At 41.9% G+C, this 21,806-nt stretch overlaps 1 protein-coding gene across 1 annotated transcript in view; it reads right to left on the bottom strand.

Moving 5' to 3' along the window:
- Nucleotides 1-21,806, bottom strand: part of Spon1 (spondin 1) — a 268,003-nt gene that overhangs the window by 105,925 nt on the left and 140,272 nt on the right. The window contains exon 6 of the mRNA XM_048788393.1: nucleotides 5,083-5,231. Coding sequence (XP_048644350.1) covers nucleotides 5,083-5,231 — 149 coding nt within the window. The remainder of the gene's footprint in view (nucleotides 1-5,082; nucleotides 5,232-21,806) is intronic.

Genomic DNA, 21,806 nt, shown 5'->3' with positions numbered 1-21,806 from the left:
CTTCTTAATGTGGGGCATGGCATGATTTGTGTTTTATAAAGAAGGGTCTGGACACCGAGGTTAATGGGAAGAGGACTGGATGCAGGGACACCAGGGAGGCTAGAGCAGCAATTTAGGCAACATGAGAGAGTACTTAGATGGGGCGGGGGGCATTGGGGGGTGATCCTGAATCAACCTGGTTGAAGTCAAAGGAGAAGCAGAAGTTGGGGCATGGAAGGATCTAGGGTGGCGCCTGGGTTTCTAGTGTGCATAACTGGTGGATAGGGCTCTGTCTTGGGCCAGTATCCAGCTGAGGGCAAATACCTGGTGAATATGCCATAAACACGTGCCTGTTGAAGTACAGAAGGCCTTAGCAGGAAGAAGGATTTTCATAGCATGAGGATATATCTGCTCACTTCCTCCTTCCCTTCATTTCCTGTGGCTTTGCCTGCCTTGGATTACCCAACCATCTGTGTCCTGCCGGACTAGCCACAGCTCAGTATTTCTTTTTAAAAAATGCTTTATTTTTGATTAACATGTATGAGTTGAATGTATTGATAGGATTCTGTGTAATATTTTGAAACATGTATACAGTGTGTACTAATCAAATTCAGCCTCCCTCAGCTCTCCTCCCCTTCTCAGCCTCTAGCAATCACTCGTCTACATCCAGGTCTACTTTTTTTGGCTTCCATTTATGATAGACTACTCAGTATTTGCCTCCTGTGTCTGGTTGCCTTCACTCTCAGTCCCATCCAGACTCCTGTTTCTGACCCTGTACAAAAATCAACTAAAAATGGAGCCAACCCAGATGCCCATCAGCAGATGAATGGATAAAGAAAATGTGGTACATATTCACCATGGAGTATCATTCAGCCACAAAGAAGTAAGATTTTATGACATTTGCAGGTAAGTAGAAGGATCTGGAAACCATCATGCTAAGTGAAATAGGCTAATCCTACCCCAAACCAAAGGTTGAATGTTTTCTCTGAGATGCGTAAACTAACCCACAATAAGCAGAAGGGAGATTAGAAGTTCAGTGGAGTAGACAAAGGGGAATGAAGGGAAGGGAGGGAGGTGGAAAAAGGAAAGACAGTGTAATGAATCTGACATAATTTTCCTGTGCATACAAATGAACACACCACAGTGATTCCCACCATCTTGTACATCACAAGAAATTAATTAAAAAAATAACTGTGTGTAAATGGTAGAAAGATCGATAGACGGAAGGGCCCTGCAGGGGTTGGGGACAGGGAAGGGGAAGGAGAGGTACTGGGGACTGAATTAGAATAAGATATATTCCTGCTTGGATAATATATCAAAATGGATTCTACTGTCATATATCTCTAAAAGGAACTAATCAAAAATGTGTTAAAAAACACAATGTAAGACCTGAAACTATGAAACTAGTACAAGATAACACAGAGGAAACACTTTGAGGCATTGGGATCAGCAATATTTTTGGGGATCTGATCACAAAAGGAAATAAAGTGAAAAAAAAAATAGACAAATGGGATTACAGCAAATGCAACAGCTTCTGCACTGCTAAGGGAACCATCAAGAGTGTGAGGAGACGACCTATGGAAAAATGGGAGGGAACACTAGCCATTCATCTTGCAATTAATTAGCATCCAGAATACGTAAGAAACTCAAAAAAGCAAATCATCCAATTAAAAAGGAGGCAAATGGTCAGAATAGAAAAAACACAAATGGCCAATAACCCAGCTCAGTATATCCAATTCCCAGGCCCCAATGGCTATACCGGGAGGCATTACCTCTATTTCCCTAAGAATGGGTGCATGTTCTGCCCCTCCCCCACCCTCTCTGGCCACCCTCTCCAGCCACAGCACCATTACTGCCAAGAATTGCTATAGTTTTTCATCAATTTTCTTGGCATTTTGCAGTTGTATTAACATTAAGATTTATACTCAATAGTATCATAATTTTCTACTACTAATAGGATTAGTATTTTTATTCATTTGCTTTTGAAAGCCATTAGCATAAAATTTACCTCCAACAATCCCTATTGTGATTTTTAATGCCCTTGAAACTTGCCATGAGTGATAAGTCTATAATAAAAGAAATGCTGGTAAACATATAAAAGTCCTTTGTGGGAAAAGAGGGCTTTTTATTTTCATCATAGTTGGACTCCAGTTCTTTGATAGAAACATTGGTAGGCTATAAAGTATTAAGTGCTGAGAACACTGTTAGTTTGTAGATGTTTTCAAACAAGTCCCCTGGTATCTCGAGGACACTTTTATATTCTAGGAGGATTCATATTCGTGCTTCCTTTCATGTTGTTTCTTGCCTGACTTAGACAAAAGTACAAGTCATGTGTTTGTTGGGAACAATATTCAGGGCCATGAATTGTATAGAAGTGAAGGGACCCCTGAAATTACTCTGCCCAGCTGACTTTTCAAGGAGCTGGGAACTTGACGTGCTGCTAGCAGAGGTCCCATCCAGAGGCTGGTGAGAGGAGTTCCTCTGGAGGGCAGCGGAGTGGGCAGGGAAGGTGCACAGGCAGGGCTGGCTTTGTGGGTGTTATGACCTGTGCAGTCTCCCTGGGCCCCATGCTTTGAAATTTGCAGCATCACCATTTTGAAATTCTTAAGTTTGAATAAGGAACCCCGTGTCTGCACTGAGCCCCACAAATTATACTTTTCGTATTGTGCATAGGCTTTGGAGATGGACAGACTTGGGCATGGGTTCTGGTATTTTCTGCAATTAAACAGGCCTTGGTTTCCTGATCTGTAGAACTGGGATAATAATATTGTCCTGTCAGACTGGATGTACAGGGAGCTAACAATAGATGTCCAGTACCCTCCACAGTAGTGATAGACACTGGCACATGCTGCTCCTTCCCATGGGTTGACTCCACAATTAAACTTACCATTATATGACTTTGTGTCAGGGACGATAGCCCGCTGGGATAGGCAGACTCTGCCTGAGTGCTGTACAGGCCAGCCCCAGGCATGCTGGTGAGAATCACCCCAAGCAAAGAACACTCTCCTAAGGCTAGGGTCCCATCCCAGAGTTTCCAACCTTTTTATACTTGTGACATAGGACAGTGTTCATCAGTGCAATGGAATCCTAGGTTTGTATGAATCCCGCATGCTTCTCTTCTCTCCAGAAACTCCCAAGACAGCCAATAAGTGAGACTGACATTATTATGAAGATGCCCTTGACCTTGATCTAATTTATTTGTTAACTTTAGTATTTCTTTTTGTTTATTAGTTGCTCATGACAATACAAAGATCTTGACATATCATACATTTGATTCAAATGGGGTATGAATTCTCATTTTTCCACAAGTACAGGTTGCAGGATCATATTGGTTATATGGCCACGTATATACATAGAGCAAAACTAGTGTCTATTGTATTCTGCTGCCCTTCCTATCCCCCCCCCCTCCCCTCCTATCACCTCTCTCTACCCAATCTACTGTGACACATTTCTCTCTCTTTTTTTTCTTCCCCCTCACATCATCATACATATATTTTGTATAACGATGAGGGTCTCCTTCGTCTTCCGTGCAATTCCCCTTCTCTCTCCCATTCCCTCCTACCTCTCTTCCCTATTTAGTGGTAATCTTCTTCTCATGCTCTTCCTCCCTACTCTATTTTGAGTCACCCCCCTTAACGTTAGTATTTCAACTATTATTTGTAACAAATGGTTTTCAATACCCCACATCACAGAGTTGGACAAGTCTATTGGTCATAGTTCCAAGCTTGAGAACCAGGAACGTGGACTCTCCATATCCCAGAAAGAGAGTCTCACCCATGACAGGCCAGACAGACTAGCATCAATATGGACCCCTTGTGACTCTGCCTGGAGTGGCATCTCTTGTTAGGCACGGCAGCCTGAGTCACAGAACCTCAGAGTAGGTAGATGGCCAAACTTTTGATGAATAGCGTGCAGTCTTAAAACATCTGGTCAAACATTTTTCCCCCCAAGAAAAAAGACTTAAAATCAAATTAATAAGGAACACATTCTTGGGCATTTTTCAACTTTGGTCCAGAAGGATTTCTTTGGCGATTATAGTGGGAGTCAGAGCGACCTTTGCTACATTCATTTTAGTAAGGTTTGAGGAGAGCTTGGAGTCATGACAGGGGCTTCCAGGGGAAGGTCTCAGCTGTCCCCATGCCCTGGCACCACTAAGGCCTCTGAGCACCTGCATATCTTGTCATAGGGGCATCCATGTGTGAGGGGCCTCCTGCATGTTTTCAGGAGACGTCAGACAGGAGCACAGGGATGGCCTCTCAGTAACCATGCTGTGAGATGACCACTTCCAAAGCATGGTTTGCTGCTTCCCTCTTTCCTCCAGAACTCCTGGTGGGCAGTGAGATGGGGCTGCTCCCAGAGCTCTGTCAGGCTGGAGGGGCTTTGGTGGGCAGCCATAGCTGGAGCTAGGCTGTTGCCTCTCCACAGTACACAGCTGTTGACAAACTGCTCGCCTCTTCCAAGAGTCTCACCTCACCCTCTCTCTCTCGTGTCAGACACATTGGCTCTTGATGAGGAACAATGGCATTTTCAGCCAAACAAGTTGGCAAGATGGGCCTTTCCTCCCTTAGCTCTCGGTGGGATGATTGGGGGCTAGCTCCTGCAGCAGTTCCTGGGCCCATGTCACAGGGCACACAGAGAAGGCTTCAGCACACTGTGATCATGACTGATGACCAGCTAACTTATCAAATAAATACCTCAAGTCACAGTTGCAAAAAGCATGTGCCAATACACCACGGTTTATTTTCAGAAGTGACAATTTGGCTTAGACAGCTTGAGCATCATTCCCATCCCCTAAGGATCATAGTAAAAAAAAACTGTAAATCACTGCTTTGACTCTCAGGAGACCAGAGACATGGTATCCCAATAATGGCCACAGCGGCAGCATGGAGCACAGGCTGAGGAACACAGAATGAAGTCAGGAAAAACCCGAGACAATAACATGGGCACTTGTCACCTATCTTCCCCTTAACACAGAACCCCAAACTCATTTCATAGGTTTTCTTCTAGCCCATTGTACTGCAGATTTTCAGGACCTGGATGAGAAACCTAAGGGATGCTTTACTGCATTCCTGGATTTTGGTTAGTCTATGATTCTGTTCTTACCTGTTGTCGAATTTCTTCCTCCATCTTCACGGGAGAGCCCAGCTCTGCAACTTGTTTGACACCTTCGCTGGCGTAGCCTCCATACTCCCACAGCACATAATTCTTGGAGTGGGATCCACCAATGATCGCAGACCAGTGATTGGCTCGACCTGGGAAAGTCAGTTGGGATGCAGAGATATCAGTGTGGCTGTGCCTGAAACAGGAAACCCTCAAATGATGGGGAGAAGAGATAACTGAACAGTAAGTCAAGGGGCACAGAGGAGGCACCTATTCTGTGTTAGGCTCACTGCTGTTCAGTGATGTGCACAGTCCCTATGAACAAGCAAGTCTGGGGAATGTGCAGACAGGCTAATAGCAGGTGTCCGCACAAGACAGAGAGGTAGCCCAAGGATGCCCTCTGTCTGGGAGGGCCTCTGTTAAGAGAATTTTAAAGGCTGATCAGATTTGTAAGGCAGATTGGAGAGGAAAGGCTATTTCTGGCAGACTCAGAAACACTAAATAACATGGTGTGTTTGGAGAGTCATCAGTAATTCAGCATTGCTGTGTCACAAGCTGTCAAGGGGACAGTTGGGAGAAGATGCCAGGGAGGTAGAAAGGAGCCTGCTCAGGAATGGCCTTGCTCTAAATGCTTCAGGAATTTGGGTGTCATTTGAAAGGATCTGAAAACCACTGAAGGGCTGTGAGCAGGGGAGGGACATGATTGCATTTGAATTTTAGATAAATCATCCAGGCAGCAGCTTGGAGGATGCATTGGAGGGAGCAAAACTGAAGTGGAGAGATGGGGAGGTGAGCAAGAGCAAAAGCTAAGGGGTGTGTGGAAACAGCCTGCAGCAATTCTCAGGACTGAGTGTGGCAGTCTTCATCTGGCTTTTGCATGAACTGCAGTATGAGGGGCAAGCAGGCTAGCCATATCCAAAGGATAGAACAGACAGGACGTGTGGAAGTGACCGGTCCACAGTGGTCTGGTGATGCTCATGTGAGGTGGTTGTTGTAGCAGGATGGAAGGAGGGAATTAATGCTCAACATAAGAGCATGAGGAGACAGAACTTGAGGATTTTATCCAAGTTTGCAAGGAAGAAAGAGCTGATAGTCAACATCAACACCATATTGGACTTGTTTTTCCATGCAATAAATATGGATGCATCTATATTTATCATTGACTAAGTCACGTATAGTTCATCACAGGATCAGCTCAATTCTCAGGCATTCTTTGGTTGGTTTTACAAAGTCTTAAGCTAAAGAAATTTTTGGCACACTGAAGGAAAAAAAATTGAATTAGGTGAAACAACTGATGTTTTTGTTTTACCACACTGACACCCAGAATGGGCAGATCTCTTCATTCCACCCTGCCCATCCCATCTACAAAAATGATTCTTAACAGGTCTTGTTTATATAGCTGCCATTGCTATCCCCAGGGCCTTCTGCTTCAGGGGCACTGGTGGGACTGAAAATTGGTGCAACCACTCTGGAATGCAATATGGAGATTCTTCAGAAAACTTGAAATGGAACCACCATTAGACTCAGTTATCCCACTCTTTGGGATATACCCAAAGGACTTAAAATTAGCATACTACAGTGACATAGTCATATTAATGTTTATAACAGCTCAATTCACAATAGCTAAGCTATGAAACCAACCTAGTTGCCCTTCAACATAGGAGTGGACAAAGAAATTGTGGTACCTATACACAATGGAATATTACTCAGCCATAAAAAGAATGACTTTATGACTTTTGCTGGTAAATGGATGGAGCTGGAGACTATCATGAAATAAGTGAAATAAGATCCCTCCCCCTGTAAAAAAAAAAAACCCAAACAAGAAACCAAAAGACTGAATGTTCTCTCTCACATGCAGATGCTAACACACAATAAGGGGGCAGGAGGGAAGAAAGGAAGTTCATTGGATTAGACAAAGGGAACTGAAGGGGAGGGAGAGGGATGGGAATAGGAAAGACAGAATGAATGTACATAACTTTCCTATGTTCATATATGAATATACAACCAGTGAAACTCCACATCATGTTCAACCACCAGAATGGATCCTAATTAGAATAAGCTGAACTTCATGAGTGTATAATATGTCAAAATACATTCTACTGTCATGTATACCTACAAAGAATAACAAAACCAAAAAAGAACATGGGCATAAAGCCAGGCTGCACCCTTCTGGCCCACTGAGGACAACGGAGCCCAACCCCAAGCAGATGACATCACCTTTGTGGGTCTGCCCAATTTCTCATCATTTCACATCAGAGAAATACAAACTTCATATTTATCCCACATATACCTAAAGAACACAGGTGGAGATGCTGCCAGCTACTTTTCTAATTCATTTCCTCGGTCGAAAGAATGTCCCAAACTGTCATCTAAGCTAACAGCAAGCTTATGTAGAAACAAGGGCTGGTAACCTATTTTGACCTTTGGCTCATGATTTGAACACAGGGAGACCAGATTCATCATCTTTTGCACCCCCTGTGCTATACACAAAAATATCCCTTATTCTAGGCCTGTCCTACCTGTAATTCTGCACCTCAGTGATTTGGCACATGCTGTTCCTCTGTGCTCACCTCTCACTTGGCTTGGCCAACACTTATTCCTCCTTCATGAATTACTTGGAAGCCTCCCAAGACCACCTCAGGCATATGTGAGTTCTTCTCCCCTGTCTCTCCATCCACAGATCCTATTTTCTATTACTGGTATATTCTGTTGTCCCCCTAGACTTAAGCTCTCTGAGGGCGTCCGTCTTCAGCACTGGGCCTGAGGCATTGGGGGTGCTCCGTATGTTTCCAGAAGCAGCTCATCCAGGCAATCCAATGGGAAGGTGGCAGTACGTGTGCTCCAAGGATCAGGGAGCAGACTTGCAGAGATTTGATTCAATGTGATGAAGTTCAAGTCTCCGTGCAGCAGAGAAACTGACCACTGCTAAGTTAAAGGGCTCAGCTATCTTGTGTGTTATTAAAACAAACCATGAGCAATAAGGAAAAGACATTGGTCTGAGTGCCAACATACAGGGTTCGAGTCCTAGCATTGCCACTTATTGGCTGTGTAAGTTTGGTCAGATTCCATTATTTTATTTCTCTGGGTCTCAGCTCTCTCTTTTATAATTCAGGAATGATAATGCCTACCTTATTGACCTATTATGATAAATATGTTATTAATGATGTTATTTAAAAATGAGATCATGTAGGTGGAATCACTACTGGCCCAGAATAGAGAATTCAGTAATTCAGTAATTATGTTTTCCTTCTTTCATGGTTGTTAGGGAGGCTTCAAAAATAAATGAAACCTGAAACCTGTCCTTAATTCAGAATAAGAGATAAGAAATTATGCATAATATGGAATGTGATAAGCAGGACAATGGGAAGAACCACATCATGGGATCAGAGGAAGGGCCCAGATGGATCTTTCTGATTTATTCATTCAACTTCCATTAACTGTGTGCCAAGCACAGTGGCAGGCCATGGGCACTGACAAAAATAGGATATGGCAGTTGCCCTGAAGGGACTCTCAGACTGGGCGTGGGGGAAACAGATGGATAGCAGATTAATTACAATCTAGCTTGTCAGGGTTATTACAGAACAAGAATGCAGGGTACAGGAATGAAGCAGCTAATTCCTAATGCCCTAAATCCAAGGAATCAAAGTCCAAGGAATTGAGTACAGAGAAGCAGGTATCTCCAGACCAGAGTCTATCTTTATGGTTCTTACTCTATTTTTTTTTTGGGGGGGTGCAGGGGTTTACCAGAGATTGAACTCAGGGACACTTGATTACTGAGTCACATCCTCAGCCCTTTTTCATTTTTTGAGACAGGGTCTCGCTACATCTCTTAGGGCCTAAGTTGCTGAAGCTGGCTTTGAACTTATGATCTTCCTACCTCAGCCTCCCAAGTTGCTGGGATTATAGATGTGCGCCATGACACCTGGCATGATTCTTACTCTTGAATAAAATTTCATTGTACCAGTTCAACCTCTAGAGAAAGATGGGTGGGACAGGAATGGCAGGAATTCTATTAACAGCTCAGATAAGAAGACCCAAAGCCTCACAGGACTGTGCTTTCCTGTGTGATTCTCATGACAATACAATACAGTTGTTAGTTTCCTACAATGATTTTGCAACATGACACATTCATTCAAATTTCAACACGTTTAATGACATTGTCCAAATAACAGGAATGTGCAATGTACTCAATGACAGGAAGAGACAAGAATACATCCTCCCTGGAGAGGACAAGGTACCCATGGAGAAAAAATTTGCAACATTAGAATGGGCATAGATGCCAGGTGAGTGGCAGTCACACAGGTGCACAGTTGTACAGGAAAGAAAGGCATGGAGACCCAGTGCTGGAAGACTTGTCTGTAGGCCTCCAACTGTGATCATGCATCAGTCATTTAATCTCTTAGAGCCTCAGTTTTATATATATATATATATATATATATATATATATATATATATATATATATATATATNCTCCCAGAGATTCAGAGAAATAGAAGGAAGCGAGTTCAGGGCCAGGGAGAAAGATGGGCGGGACAGGAGCAGCAGGAATCCTATTAACAGCTCAGATAAGAAGACCCAAAGCCTCATAGGACTGTGCTTCCCTGTGTGATCCTCATGACAACCTTATCTTCATGTTCTGGATGAGGGAACTGAGGCCCAGAGAGTCAAAGGAACATATCCAAACTCACAGAATTGGGAAGGAGCACAGCTGGGTTTCAAACCTAGGTCTCTCTGATTCCAGAACACTCACCCTTTTCCCTTTACCTCTCTAGGAAAGCAGGAAATGAAAGAGACATTTGGTGGACCAGAGTTAGACCACAAAGAGATTAGATGACACAGAAGGTCAGGACCAGTTGTGGAGACAGCTGAGTGCCCATCATGGCCCTTGGCATTAGGGAAGGGGCAAACAGGATAGAAGATTCCTTCTGGTAAGAATGATATAACAATGGCTAACATGTATTGGATCTTTACTGTGTGCCAGATGCTGTGCCAAGGATGTGATTTGTATTAGACACAAAAGGAAATCTCTTTTGATATTGATGTTATCGTCATTCTTATTTTTTTTTTTTTACATGAGCAAACTTGGACTTGGGGAGGTTAAGTAAGTTAATCCAACATCACAGAAGTTGTTAAGTGAAGATGCTGGTATCTGTGGGATGTAGGAAGCAGAAAGAGAGAGAGAGAGAGAGAGAGACAGAGAGAGAGAGAGAGAAAGAGAGAGAGAGAGAGAGAGAGAGAGAGGGAGAGAGAGGAAAGGGTTCCTGGGGACAAGATACAGTTCCCAAGAACTCAGTCCTGTCAACTATATCACATCCATTACAATTTCCACCACCTCCCCATAATCTACTCAATTATGAACCCTTCAATGGATTCATGAAGTCAGAGCCTTCAGGATCCAATCATGTTGTAAAAAACTTTCCTTTGAACATTGCTATATTAGGGACCAAGCTTTTAACACATGAGCCTTTGGAGAACATTCCAGATCTAAACCAGAGCAGGCAGAGAAGCAGATTGGCACCAACCCCTTTGTCTCTTAGGGAAGGACACAGCTCTTTGACTTAGCATGCCCCTCACTGCTTCTAGAGGCCTCTACATTTCTGGGTCTAGGTGTTAACTCTCTCTAGCTTGGATAAGCTTACATGGGACAGAGGCAATGGGAATCTGGGAGGACGAAATGATGAGACATGCAAGTTGGAGATGCTGATGTTCAACCAGGCACATTTATCTAAAAAGTGACTCCATGGAAATACCATAAATATATGTATAGTAATGTCTTTCCTGACATTTTTTTTCTATTGTCATCACTGGGGCTAAATGACCATTGTTCACAAAGTTGCCTAAAATGTCATCACTCTTCAAAGAAGAACCATGTCTGCCTCGCATCTGATGTTGGAAGAGGGATGTTGCACAGTAGGCGGATTCTGTGAGATGTGCCGTTCACGTGGCAGGTGTGATGGTTAATTTGAAGTGTCAACTTGATGGGCGTGAGGGATTCAGGCATTGGTCAAACATTATTCAGGAGATTCTGTGAGGACGTTTTGGATAGAGCTAACATTTGAATCAGTAGGTGGAATAAAACAGATTTCTTTGTCTGAGTGGGCGGGCCCCACCTGGTCAGTTGAAGACCTGAATAGAACACTAAGAGTGACTTTCCCAAGTACAAGGGAGTTCTTGCTGCCTGATGGCCTTCAGGCTGGGACATCATTTCTCCCCCTGCTTTTGGACTCAAGTGGAAATACTGGCTCTTCCTGAGTCTTGAGCCTTTTGGTCTTCAGGTGAGAAATACATGATCTATTCTACTGGTTCTCAGGCCTTCAGACTTATACTGAAACCACAAAACTGGTCTCCAGTTGCCAGCTTGCTAACTGCCTATTGCAAACTTATCAGTCTTTGTAATTGGTTGAGCCGATTCCTAATAATAAATATTTTTGTATATGTGCAAACACATCCTATTGGTTCTGCTTCCATAAAGAACCCCGACTGATATAGCAGGTGTTCAGTGACTGCCCAGATTTCATGGCCAGTGACAGCAATCCCCTGCCAACCTTAGTCCTGAAATAGCTTCCCATTCATTTCCTTGATCTCCATTCATAGTGCTCCATGGGAGAATGTCCTGCAGCCTTACTGACTGGGTTGCTGCAGCCTCCTATTGTCCAACCTCAGCCTCACCCATTACACTCTCAGTTTATCCTTGGTTTGGGTCCTAATGGAATTTACTACACCAAATAGATCTCCAACCTCTAAGTTCTATCTTCACCTTCCTGCTTTATCTCTTAGTAGATGACCTTGTTACTTAAATCTTCTGAGAAGGCCAAGGTCAGCCCATTCATAAACTCATCCATGCACCATGTGGCCCGAAAAAAATATTGTGGACCTTCCAGAGCTATTCCTAAGTTGTCCCGGATCTCACTTCCTGCATGGCCTTGTTACCCTCACCCTAGACCCAGGCCCAGTATCTGCCTAACTTCCACTGCTTTAGATTTGGCTATATAGCTTGGCTTCTCTGGGTGTGCCCCTAGGTGCTGCCCAGGACACTGTTTGGACTTACTCTCTGGGTCTTCCTGCTCTTGGCTGCTGTAGAGACTCACTCTGACCAACCCTTTCCAGTATGGCAAAAACTCTGCATGAGGACCTCTGTCAATGAGGCCAGAAATTCCTCGATTTTCTTTCTTCATTCAGCTACCATTTTTTTTCTTCTCTTGGGTCTCAAGTGTCACTTTTTCATTCCTGGGAAAATCTTGCACTTATGAAACTGATTACATTCTATTCCAGTTCCTCAGAGGTCTTCAGTAATAAGATTCTATCTATTCTACTGATTCATTCAGTGAACATTTACTGGTATAATACTCTGCTAACAACACATCATCAAGTTACAGCTGCCTGTTTTCGTTCCAATGAAGTTTTGAATTTTACAGATTATCTATGTATTGTTTATGGCTGCTTTCATGGTAGAGTGACCAAGTTGAGTAGTTACCACAGAAGATGTCTGGTCTGAAAACTCTAAAATATTTATTATGTGACCCATTGTATAAAATGTCTGCCAAAATCTCTGCCAGGCTGCGGCAACTCCAAAATCCTGCCTTTGAGAAGTTATCTAGAGGATGAGTTGAAGGACGTAAAGGACAGGTCATAACAAGTATTACAACACAGTTTGTGTGTGTGTGTGTGTGTTTGTGTTTGTGTTTGTGTGTGTGTATGACACAACATTGATAAACGCAAATGGAATATTAAAGTACAAAGAAGGGGACATTTATCTATGATAGTAACAGAGGAGATACCATCTCCTGGAGGAGATGACAGCTGAGTTAAATTCTGAAGGATAAGTATAAGTTAGCAAGACAGATAGGGAATTGAGCAAAGGCAATTTTGTTTTTCAGAAGGATAGGTAGGTGCAAAATCAGGGGCATTAGAAAAAGAAGAGGTACAATGTGAACTATGAGTAGTAGGTCATGGGTGTGTGTGTGTGTGTGTGTGTGTGTGTGTGTGTTTATAAAGGATAAATGAGGACTAGTGAGATCAGTAAGTCAGGTGGAACAGGAAGGTGTATGACTATCTTAATAGAAACTTCTTATTTCATCCTGAAGGCCATGTGAAGTAGAGAATAAGATAACATTATTTAGAGACAATCCCCACATCTACAGATGTTCATTTCACGTCTGCTTCTGACTCTGATGAAGTAAATGGCGCTGGGTTTACTCCTGTAGACAGAAGTAACTGTGAAACTGAGAAACACATGCGAAGTTTTCAGATGTCAGAAAACAGACAGCAAAGGACTATGACCCCTGGACTTCTGCCAGGACACTTTCTGGTTTGTAGTGCAGGACGGTAGAGCAGAGCAGAGAACAGAAGAGAACGGGCAACTGGCTGAGCTGAGGAGGTAAGGGTGGGCATTTGGTGATGCTGAAGTAGGTAGGATTTATGGGTTAGAGTACCCCAAAGGCAGGGGCTACCTAGTGAAGAAGCTTCAGAAATATGCATAGCCATTCCCTTAAAATTTTGACCAAACACTAAGCTGCCCAGGGCAGGGTGAGACTCCACAAGGGCTGACACAGAGAATAGCTACTGGGGAGCTAAGAGCTGAGTTGAGATCACAGAGGTGATACAATGCTAGAGATATAGGACTTCTAACTATCTGCACTAGAGAAGCTTTGTTGACCACTTGGGCATTCAATTGAGAGCCTAGAAAACCCACAACCTAGCAATCAACTTACTAGAGTAAAGGCTACTCTAGACTTAGCCTAACAAAATTTAGAAACACATGGCTTGAAAGGGAATCAAGCAGATCCACCAGTAAATTAACCATCTGCCAGATCAGAACTCCATATTCTTTAAAGGAAAAAAAAAAAGCCCAGATACTCAACAATGTAGCCTTAACAATGTCCGTCATGCAATGAAAAAAATATAAATATGTATAGAAGAAAATGTGACCCAAAACAAGAGAAAAAACAGCTAACAGTTGCTGAGATGACTGTTATTTGGGTATAACATATCAGGGCTGTAAAACAGGTATTATCAGTATGTTCAAAAATTTAAAGAAAAGATGGACATGATGAATGAACAGATGGGGAATTCTGGCAGAGAAATAGAAACTTTTTTAAAAGCCCAAATGGAAATTCTAGAACTGAAAAATATAATATCTGTATTTGGACACAGCAAAGGAAAACATCAGTAAGCTGAAAGATTGGGTGATATAAACAATTCAAAATGAAGTACAGAGAAAAAAAAAAGCGTAAAAAAAATTGAACTGTATTACTAGTGACCTGTGCAATAAAAGTAAGTAGTTTGAATGGAGTCCTTGTAGGCGAGAACAGAGAGATTGGGTTGGAGAAATATGAATAAGCAATGCTTGAAATTTCCCCAAATTTGATGAAAAAATATCAACCTATGGATCCAAACTGGTTAAAAGTAAAAAAAAAAAAATTACACTTAAAAGAACCCAACAAAATAAAAAAGACATTTAAGCATATCATAAACTGATAAAGACAAAAATCCTAACAGCAACCAGCAGCAATAAAAGACACATGAAAATGAGAACAAAGATGAGACTGCTCACTCCAAAAACAAGGCAAACCAGAAGATGAGGAAGTGACACCTCTATTTGAAAGAAATAAACCCATCACCCTAGAATTCTGTTACCTTGCAAAAATATTCTTCAACTATGAGGGCAAAATAAAACATTTTTTGATAAGTGAAAGCTAAGTGAATTTATTACTAGCACATCTGCTGTCTATGAAATATTAAAGGAAGTTCTTTAGGCCAAAGGGAAATGGAAACAGAGGCAACTCATGTCTACCTGAAGACACAAGGAGTGCCAGAAACGGTAAATATGAGGGTAAGGTGGCCCTCCAATTTCTTTTCCACTGAAGAGCTCCTCTTTTAAGTAAAGAGGCTCCAGCTTTCTCATTTGGGATGAACACGACTTCACCAATGCTCTCTTTCCACGGAAGCAGATCTTCCCTGCTCCCCCAGGCATTTCAGGAAAGCAACCTGCACTCACCGTTTGCCTAACTCCCTCTGAACTCTTCTCCTTGCAATCTAACCCGAGCCCCCACCTGAGCTCATCTCCGCTAACAAGTCTTTACAATTTTGCCTTTTGCTCCCCTTCATTCCCACAGTTGAACAGTGGCTGGGGTCAATCAGGGGAAAATTACATTCTGTCTTTATTTCCCATTTTAAAATAAAAGTATACTTTAAATTCTCTCTTTTTAATATACAGCTTGGCAAGTTTTCACAAATGCACACAATTGTGTAGCCACTGCCACAATTGAGGTACAGAATAGCTCTATGACTCCCCCAAATCTCCATGACTTTTTAAAAAATATTTTTTTAGTTGTTGATAGACCTTTATTTTATATGTATACGCAGTGCTGAGAATCGAACCCACTGCCTCACACATGCCAGGCAAGTACTCTGCCACTGAGCCCCAGCCCCAGCCCTCCTCGTGACTTTTGTAATCAGTCCCATCCCACCACCCTCAGCCCTTGGCAACCTCTGGTCTTATTCTTTGCCTCTGTAATTTTGCCTTTTCAGGAATATAACATAAAAGGACTCAAACAGTATTTAGCATTTAAAAGTCTGATTCCTTTAACTTGGCGTAATGAATTTGAGTTTCATCCATGTTGTTCTTGCATTAACTGGTCCTTTATTTTTTCCCCCAAATGTCTTGAAAGACAAAGGAGAACTCCTATGGTTTAAGGCCACCTTTGCATTCCTATTTCCATCATCTACTAACTGTGTAACCTTGAACAACCTGCTAAGTTCTCTAAGACTCAGTTTTCTTATCTGTGAAATAGGAATAATTATAGTCCCTAACTACTGAGGTGGTTATGGAGTTACAGAGGAAATCCATATAAAAACACTTGGCACAGTTCCTGGTACATAAAAGAATCAACAAATTATTGTTTTAATATTAATATTTTATTTATCCAGGAAAGGCAGGTGTTATGGCTTAGATATGAGGTGTCCCCCAAAAACTCATGTGTGAGATAATGCAAGAAAGTTTATATGTGAAATAACTGGGCTAAGAGAGTCTTAACCTAATCAGTGCATTAATTCCCTAATAGGGATTAACTAGCTGGGTAGTAACTGTAGGTAGGTATGGTGTGGCTAGAGGAAGTGGGTCAATCGGGGCATGGCTTTGGGGTTTATAGCTGCAGTCCTTGCCTCAGATTCTGTTTTCGGGGGGACCCAAATTGAGACATGGCTCATCCAACTAATTTCATGTGTCTGGGCCCAGGGATCCTTAAAATAACTGTGAGGATGGGACAAGAGCCAGCTGGCGCTGCCCCTTCTGTTTCTGTAAGTCGAATTCAGGTGATCCTTCATCACCCCTCCCTTCAAAGCTGGGGATGCTGTCCTCGTCACCACTGCCATCATCACCACGTCATTGCTGTCATCATCATTCATCAGGATCACGGTCTTCACACATGCCACCATTTGTTGAGCCTGTTTCCTGCATCCTACACTTCACAGGTGTTAGCTGACGTCCCTCCTTCTCACAGTGGTCCTGCCAGGTGGGTCAGTTACCATAGCATGTGGTGGATGAAGGAACTGAATTGCAGGGCTGAGATTTGCCATAGATTTGATGAACTTAAGGTCATGCCCTTCATTTTCTACAAAGGATCCATAGTTTGAGTCAAGTCTATATTTAGTTAGGAGGTCATTCTGATGTCACCCATGGCTGTCACCATGGGGTGGGGAAAACAGGAGGTGTAGCAGGATGGTGCCTTCTAGCTCTTGATACTCATATATTTCAGAGTTTTTGGACTTGGCCCTGTAAGCCAAATTTTTTCTGAACTTCTTATTCTTGATTTATTGGAATGTCTCTAAAGTCTAGGCATTTACTTGATTCCCATCTCTGAGACGAAGAGCATAATTTCAGGGCACTCCCAAACTCATATCCCCATCGCTCCTGTATAGCCTGGTTGAAGGGTTATTATGAATTAACAGGTAACACTGGGATTGTGTTTCTAGAAAGGGGAACTTTATTTAAAAGTGTTCTTCGAAGCTGACTTTTCCACATAAACATTGTTATATATGGGAAAGAGGCTATATTCCTGGACAGCTTCCAAATGTTTAATATATCATTAGCACCTGAGTTTAAAGCCCCAGGGAAGGAACTGCAGCATTTTGGATGATAGATTCTAGCAATGTTTATCTAATTTTAAAACTCTAGGAGCTTGTATTTAAAAGCTTAGCAGGAGCAGTAAATAACTTTGCTTTTTTTTTTTTGTTTGAGTGTAACAACAACAAAAAAGACTTCTCCCACTCTGCTAGTACATATTTCATGTTTGAATCTGAACTCTATCAGCTGTGTCTGCAAATAAGAAAGCTGATGTTCTATTTTCAAAAGATTTTAAGCAATGGAAAGAAGAGAAATAGGAATTACTGAGCACCTACTTGTACGAGGTGCTTTTTTGTGCACTGGTGAATTTGCTTCTCTGTCTCATTTCATTGAAGAAGATGTAGGTTCAGAGAGGTCTGTAATTTGCCAGAGGACCACACTGCCAGTAGAGGGGTAAACCAGGATTTGACTCATGATTGGTTGAAGCCAGAGGGTTTGTGCAAAGTTTCCTAAGCTAATAATAGAAGCAAAGTCTGTTTAACCAAGTCCATATATGTATAGGATAAAAAAGGGGTCAGGTTGGGGCTAAAAAAAAATCCATCTCAAAATTGAAGGTGGAAATAAAGGTAGAAGCCCAATGTCTTTCATTACCATATATACAGAAATCCCAAATAAAATAGTACCTTATTGGGTTTGTTCCAGGAATAAAAGGGTGATTTAACATTAAAAATGTAATCAATATGATTCATCACATAACCAGAAAAATTTATATAAATATCTTCATAGATATAGAAGAAGTGTTTGATTACATTCAATTTCCATTCATGATTAAAAAACTCAGCGACCTAGTAGCCTCAGAAACTTACTGAGGCCCTAAACAACTTAGTAAGACCATGTCTCAAAATAAAAAATAAAAAGGCTGGGGATGTGGCTCAGTGTTTAAATGCCCCTGGGTTCAATCCCTGGTACCAAAACACACAAAAGCAACTCATCAAACTAAGAACAGAAGGGGATTTTCTTTATTTGGTTCAAAAATATCCACAAAAAAAAAGCCATAGCAAAAAGTTATGCTTAGGGATGAATATTAAAAGTTTTCCCCATAAGATTGGGAAGAGGCTAGAATGCCCACTATCACCACTTCTATTCAACATGGTACTGGAAGGTCTACCCAGTACAATAAGGCAAAAGAGGGAAAGAGAAGGCATAAGGAGTAGATGGAAATTATTGGTGTACAAAACTGTTTATGTTAAAATTCCACAATAATCTATGTGACTCAATAATGTAAAGTTTTTAAGTCACCCCAAATTTGTTCCTAAGTTCAACACAATCTCAATCTAAATAACAGCAGGTATTTTAAAATGTGAAAATTAAGATCATGATTTTAAAATTGATGCAGAAATGCAAAGGATCAATAATAGCCAAAATAATCTTAAAGATTATTTAAGATTTGTTCTTAAAGATGAGCAAAGTTGGATAACACTTTCAGATATAAAGGCCTTCTATAAAGGGGTCATCATTCAGGCAGTGTGTGTTCATGGAAGAAGATAGGTAAACTAATGGAACAGAATAACAGAGTCCATAAATAGACCCACAGGTGTACAGTAGCTTGCTATGTAACAAAGGTGACAGGGTAATGAAGTGGGAAAAAAGAAAGATATTCCAATAAATGGCTCTGCATTAAAAAAAAAAATCGAGCCCTACCTCACACCATACATAAATTCAATTATGTATCAATACAACATCTCAGTGCCAAAGGCAAAAACTATATGACTTCAAGAAGAAAATATAGAATATCTTCATGATTTTGAAGTAGACAAAGATTTCCTATAAGAGATACAAAAAGTATTAATCATGAAAGAAAAAAACAACAACAACATGGACTACATTAGAATTAAAACCTCTGTTCATCAAACAATTACAAAAGCCAAAAGGCAAGCCACACTCAGACCGCACCCCTGAGCGCAGCCGCAGGGAGAACCACTCCAGTGAAGGGTCCAAGGAATCCGGCAGCAACTCCCTTAGCAACAGCAGACACGGAGCTGAAGAGCGGGGCCATCACCACCACCACCATGAAGCCCCAGACTCTTCTTGGCCTCTTGAAGAGCCAAAACATGAGACCAAAAAACTAAAGACTCTTTCAGAGTATGCTCAGACGCTGCAGCTAGGTTGGAATGGGCTTCTAGTGTTGAAAAACAGCTGCTTTCCAACATCTATGCACATCCTGGAGGGGGACCAGGGAGTTATCAGTGGTCTCCTCAAAGACCACTCTTCCGGGAGCAAGCTGACTCAACTGAAGATTGCCCAGCCTAAGTTGGACGAGGTCACGCGTCGCATCAAACAGGGGAGCCCCAATGGCTATGCAGTGCTCCTAGCCACCCAGGCAACCCTTAGTGGGCCTGGCACTGAGGGGATGCCCACGGTGGAGCCAGGCCTACAGAGGCGGCTTCTCTGGAACCTGGTCTCCTACTTGAAACAGAAGCAGGCTGCAGGGGTGATCAGCCTGCCAGTGGGTAGATCCAAGGGCAGAGACAGCACAGGCATGCTCTATGCCTTCCCTCCCTGCGACTTTTCACAGCAGTACCTCCAGTCAGCACTGAGGACATTGGGCAAGCTAGAAGAAGAGCACATGGTGATAGTTATAGTGACAGACTCTGCCTAGCCCAAACCCGTCTTTTCCAGCTCCATGTTTGTGTCACAAAAGCAGTTATTTTAAAATCTGATCCCTTCTCAATCCTACTCCCTTGGTTTGAATTCTCTGCTGGGTTATTTTGGTTTATTTGAAGGGGAACAAAGTTCTGTCCACCACTAAAACTAAGTTCTTAGATTTGGGGGGGGGGGATTTTTTTTTAAACAACTATGAGAAGGGACTCTGTTACATTGACTTCTAGTATACAAGATACTGTCTGTTGTATTCTATATATTTTTTTAATTTTTTGACGAACTGTATGGAAAGTTGTCAGTAAAGCCTTTGTCAGAGGATGGATTTCTAAAACAAACAAACAAACAAAACAAAAACAAAAGGCAAGCCACAGATTGGAAGATATTTGGAATACACATAATTGACAAAGGACTGTACAAAGAACCATATAAAGAATTCATACGACTCATATAGTCATAAAGACGATATAAAGAACTATATAAGGAACTCATACAACTCAGTAAGAAAAAGGCAGACAACAAAATAGAAAAAAACTGATCTGGAGACCTGGATAAACACATTGTCTAAGTAGCTAATGACAGTCCACTAAGCAAAAATCAAAAAAGTTAAAATTAAAATCACAATGTACTATTTCTACACATGTACCAGGTAGTTAAAAAAAACAAACACAACACTATCAAGTATTGGCAATTACCTAGATTAAGCTCTATCTTACTGTGAAAAATTGTTTAGCAATATCTATTAAAGCTGGGACACTTATGACCCAGAAATTGCCCATCCAGTAAACGACTAACAGAAATGCACACATAATTCACCAAAAGACACATACATGAATGCATATAGCAACACTGTTCATAATAAAACTCAAATTGGAAATCTACTTAAATGTGCATCCCTAATGGACCCATAGCTATCATGGATTTATTCATAGAATGAATAAATAAGATGTTTTATTCATGCAGTGGCATATTAGACAGCTATGAGAAGGAACAAACCAAAATCACATGCAACCATGCAACATGCAGTTATAAAGTTAAATGAAAGAAGCCAGACACAAATGGGTACACACTATAAAATTCCATTTGTTATGAAAAAATTAATCTATACTAGAAATCAAGATGGTTTGGTTATCTTTTGGGAGAAGTTGGACTAGAACGAGATACAAAGGAAGCTTTTGGGGGTCCTAGTCATTTTCTGATTTTTGTCCTGGTAACTTGAGTGTGTTCATGTGAATGTTTGAACTGTGTGCTAGTGATTTCCTCACTTCTCTGTATGTTTGTTATATTTCTATAAGATGATCTCTTTTAAAAAAGAGAAAGTGAAGGTAGAGGCTGAGTTGCTTTTCTTTCCTGGTCTCTCAAGCCTTGCTCCTGGCCACCCTATGCTTGAGCTGTACTGGATGGAAACCAGGAACTTGATCCTCATGTAATGGGGATGGGGAACGACAGCGATGAGCTGTAAACTTGAAGAGGTGCAAGTGGGAGGTCAGAGGTTAAAGATCAGAACTCAGGTATGCTGGGCCAGGAGTACCTGCCTGGAGCCATTAGCCTAGAATTGCTAGTATTTTGTCCTCCTATCAGAGAGGCCCTATGGTAGAGGGAGAAACTTTGGTTCATCTTAATTCCACACTCACTCACCAGTCACGGGCCATGCTCTAAGTGCTGTAAAAACATGGCTGTGGGGATTCAGAGACAAAGCAGACAAGGGCCCTCCCTGTGAGGATCTCTCAGCATATTAAGGAAATTAAACTTGAGAATGGGTGTTCACAATGCAGCCTGAAAAGTTTCATGATGGAATAGCCATGGAACGGAAAAGAGGAAGATCGCTAATGCGGATGAGGGAGGGAAGAGGCTTCTCAAGGCATTTGGGATTATGCTGGGGACCAAAGGCTGGCCAGCAATCAGCCTGGGCAAGGGAGTTCGGCAAACACGAGAAAAAGCCTGTGTTCAAGCCTGGAGAGCAGAAAGACCAGGGGATGTCTGGAAACCTAAGGGGGGGCTGGAG

The sequence above is a fragment of the Marmota marmota genome, unplaced genomic scaffold (genome assembly GCF_001458135.2).
Source record: "Marmota marmota marmota unplaced genomic scaffold, marMar, whole genome shotgun sequence".
Classification (NCBI taxonomy): Eukaryota; Metazoa; Chordata; class Mammalia; order Rodentia; family Sciuridae; genus Marmota; species Marmota marmota.
The sequence above is the reverse complement of the archived record's forward strand: the minus strand, read 5'-3'. Positions and strand labels throughout refer to the sequence as shown.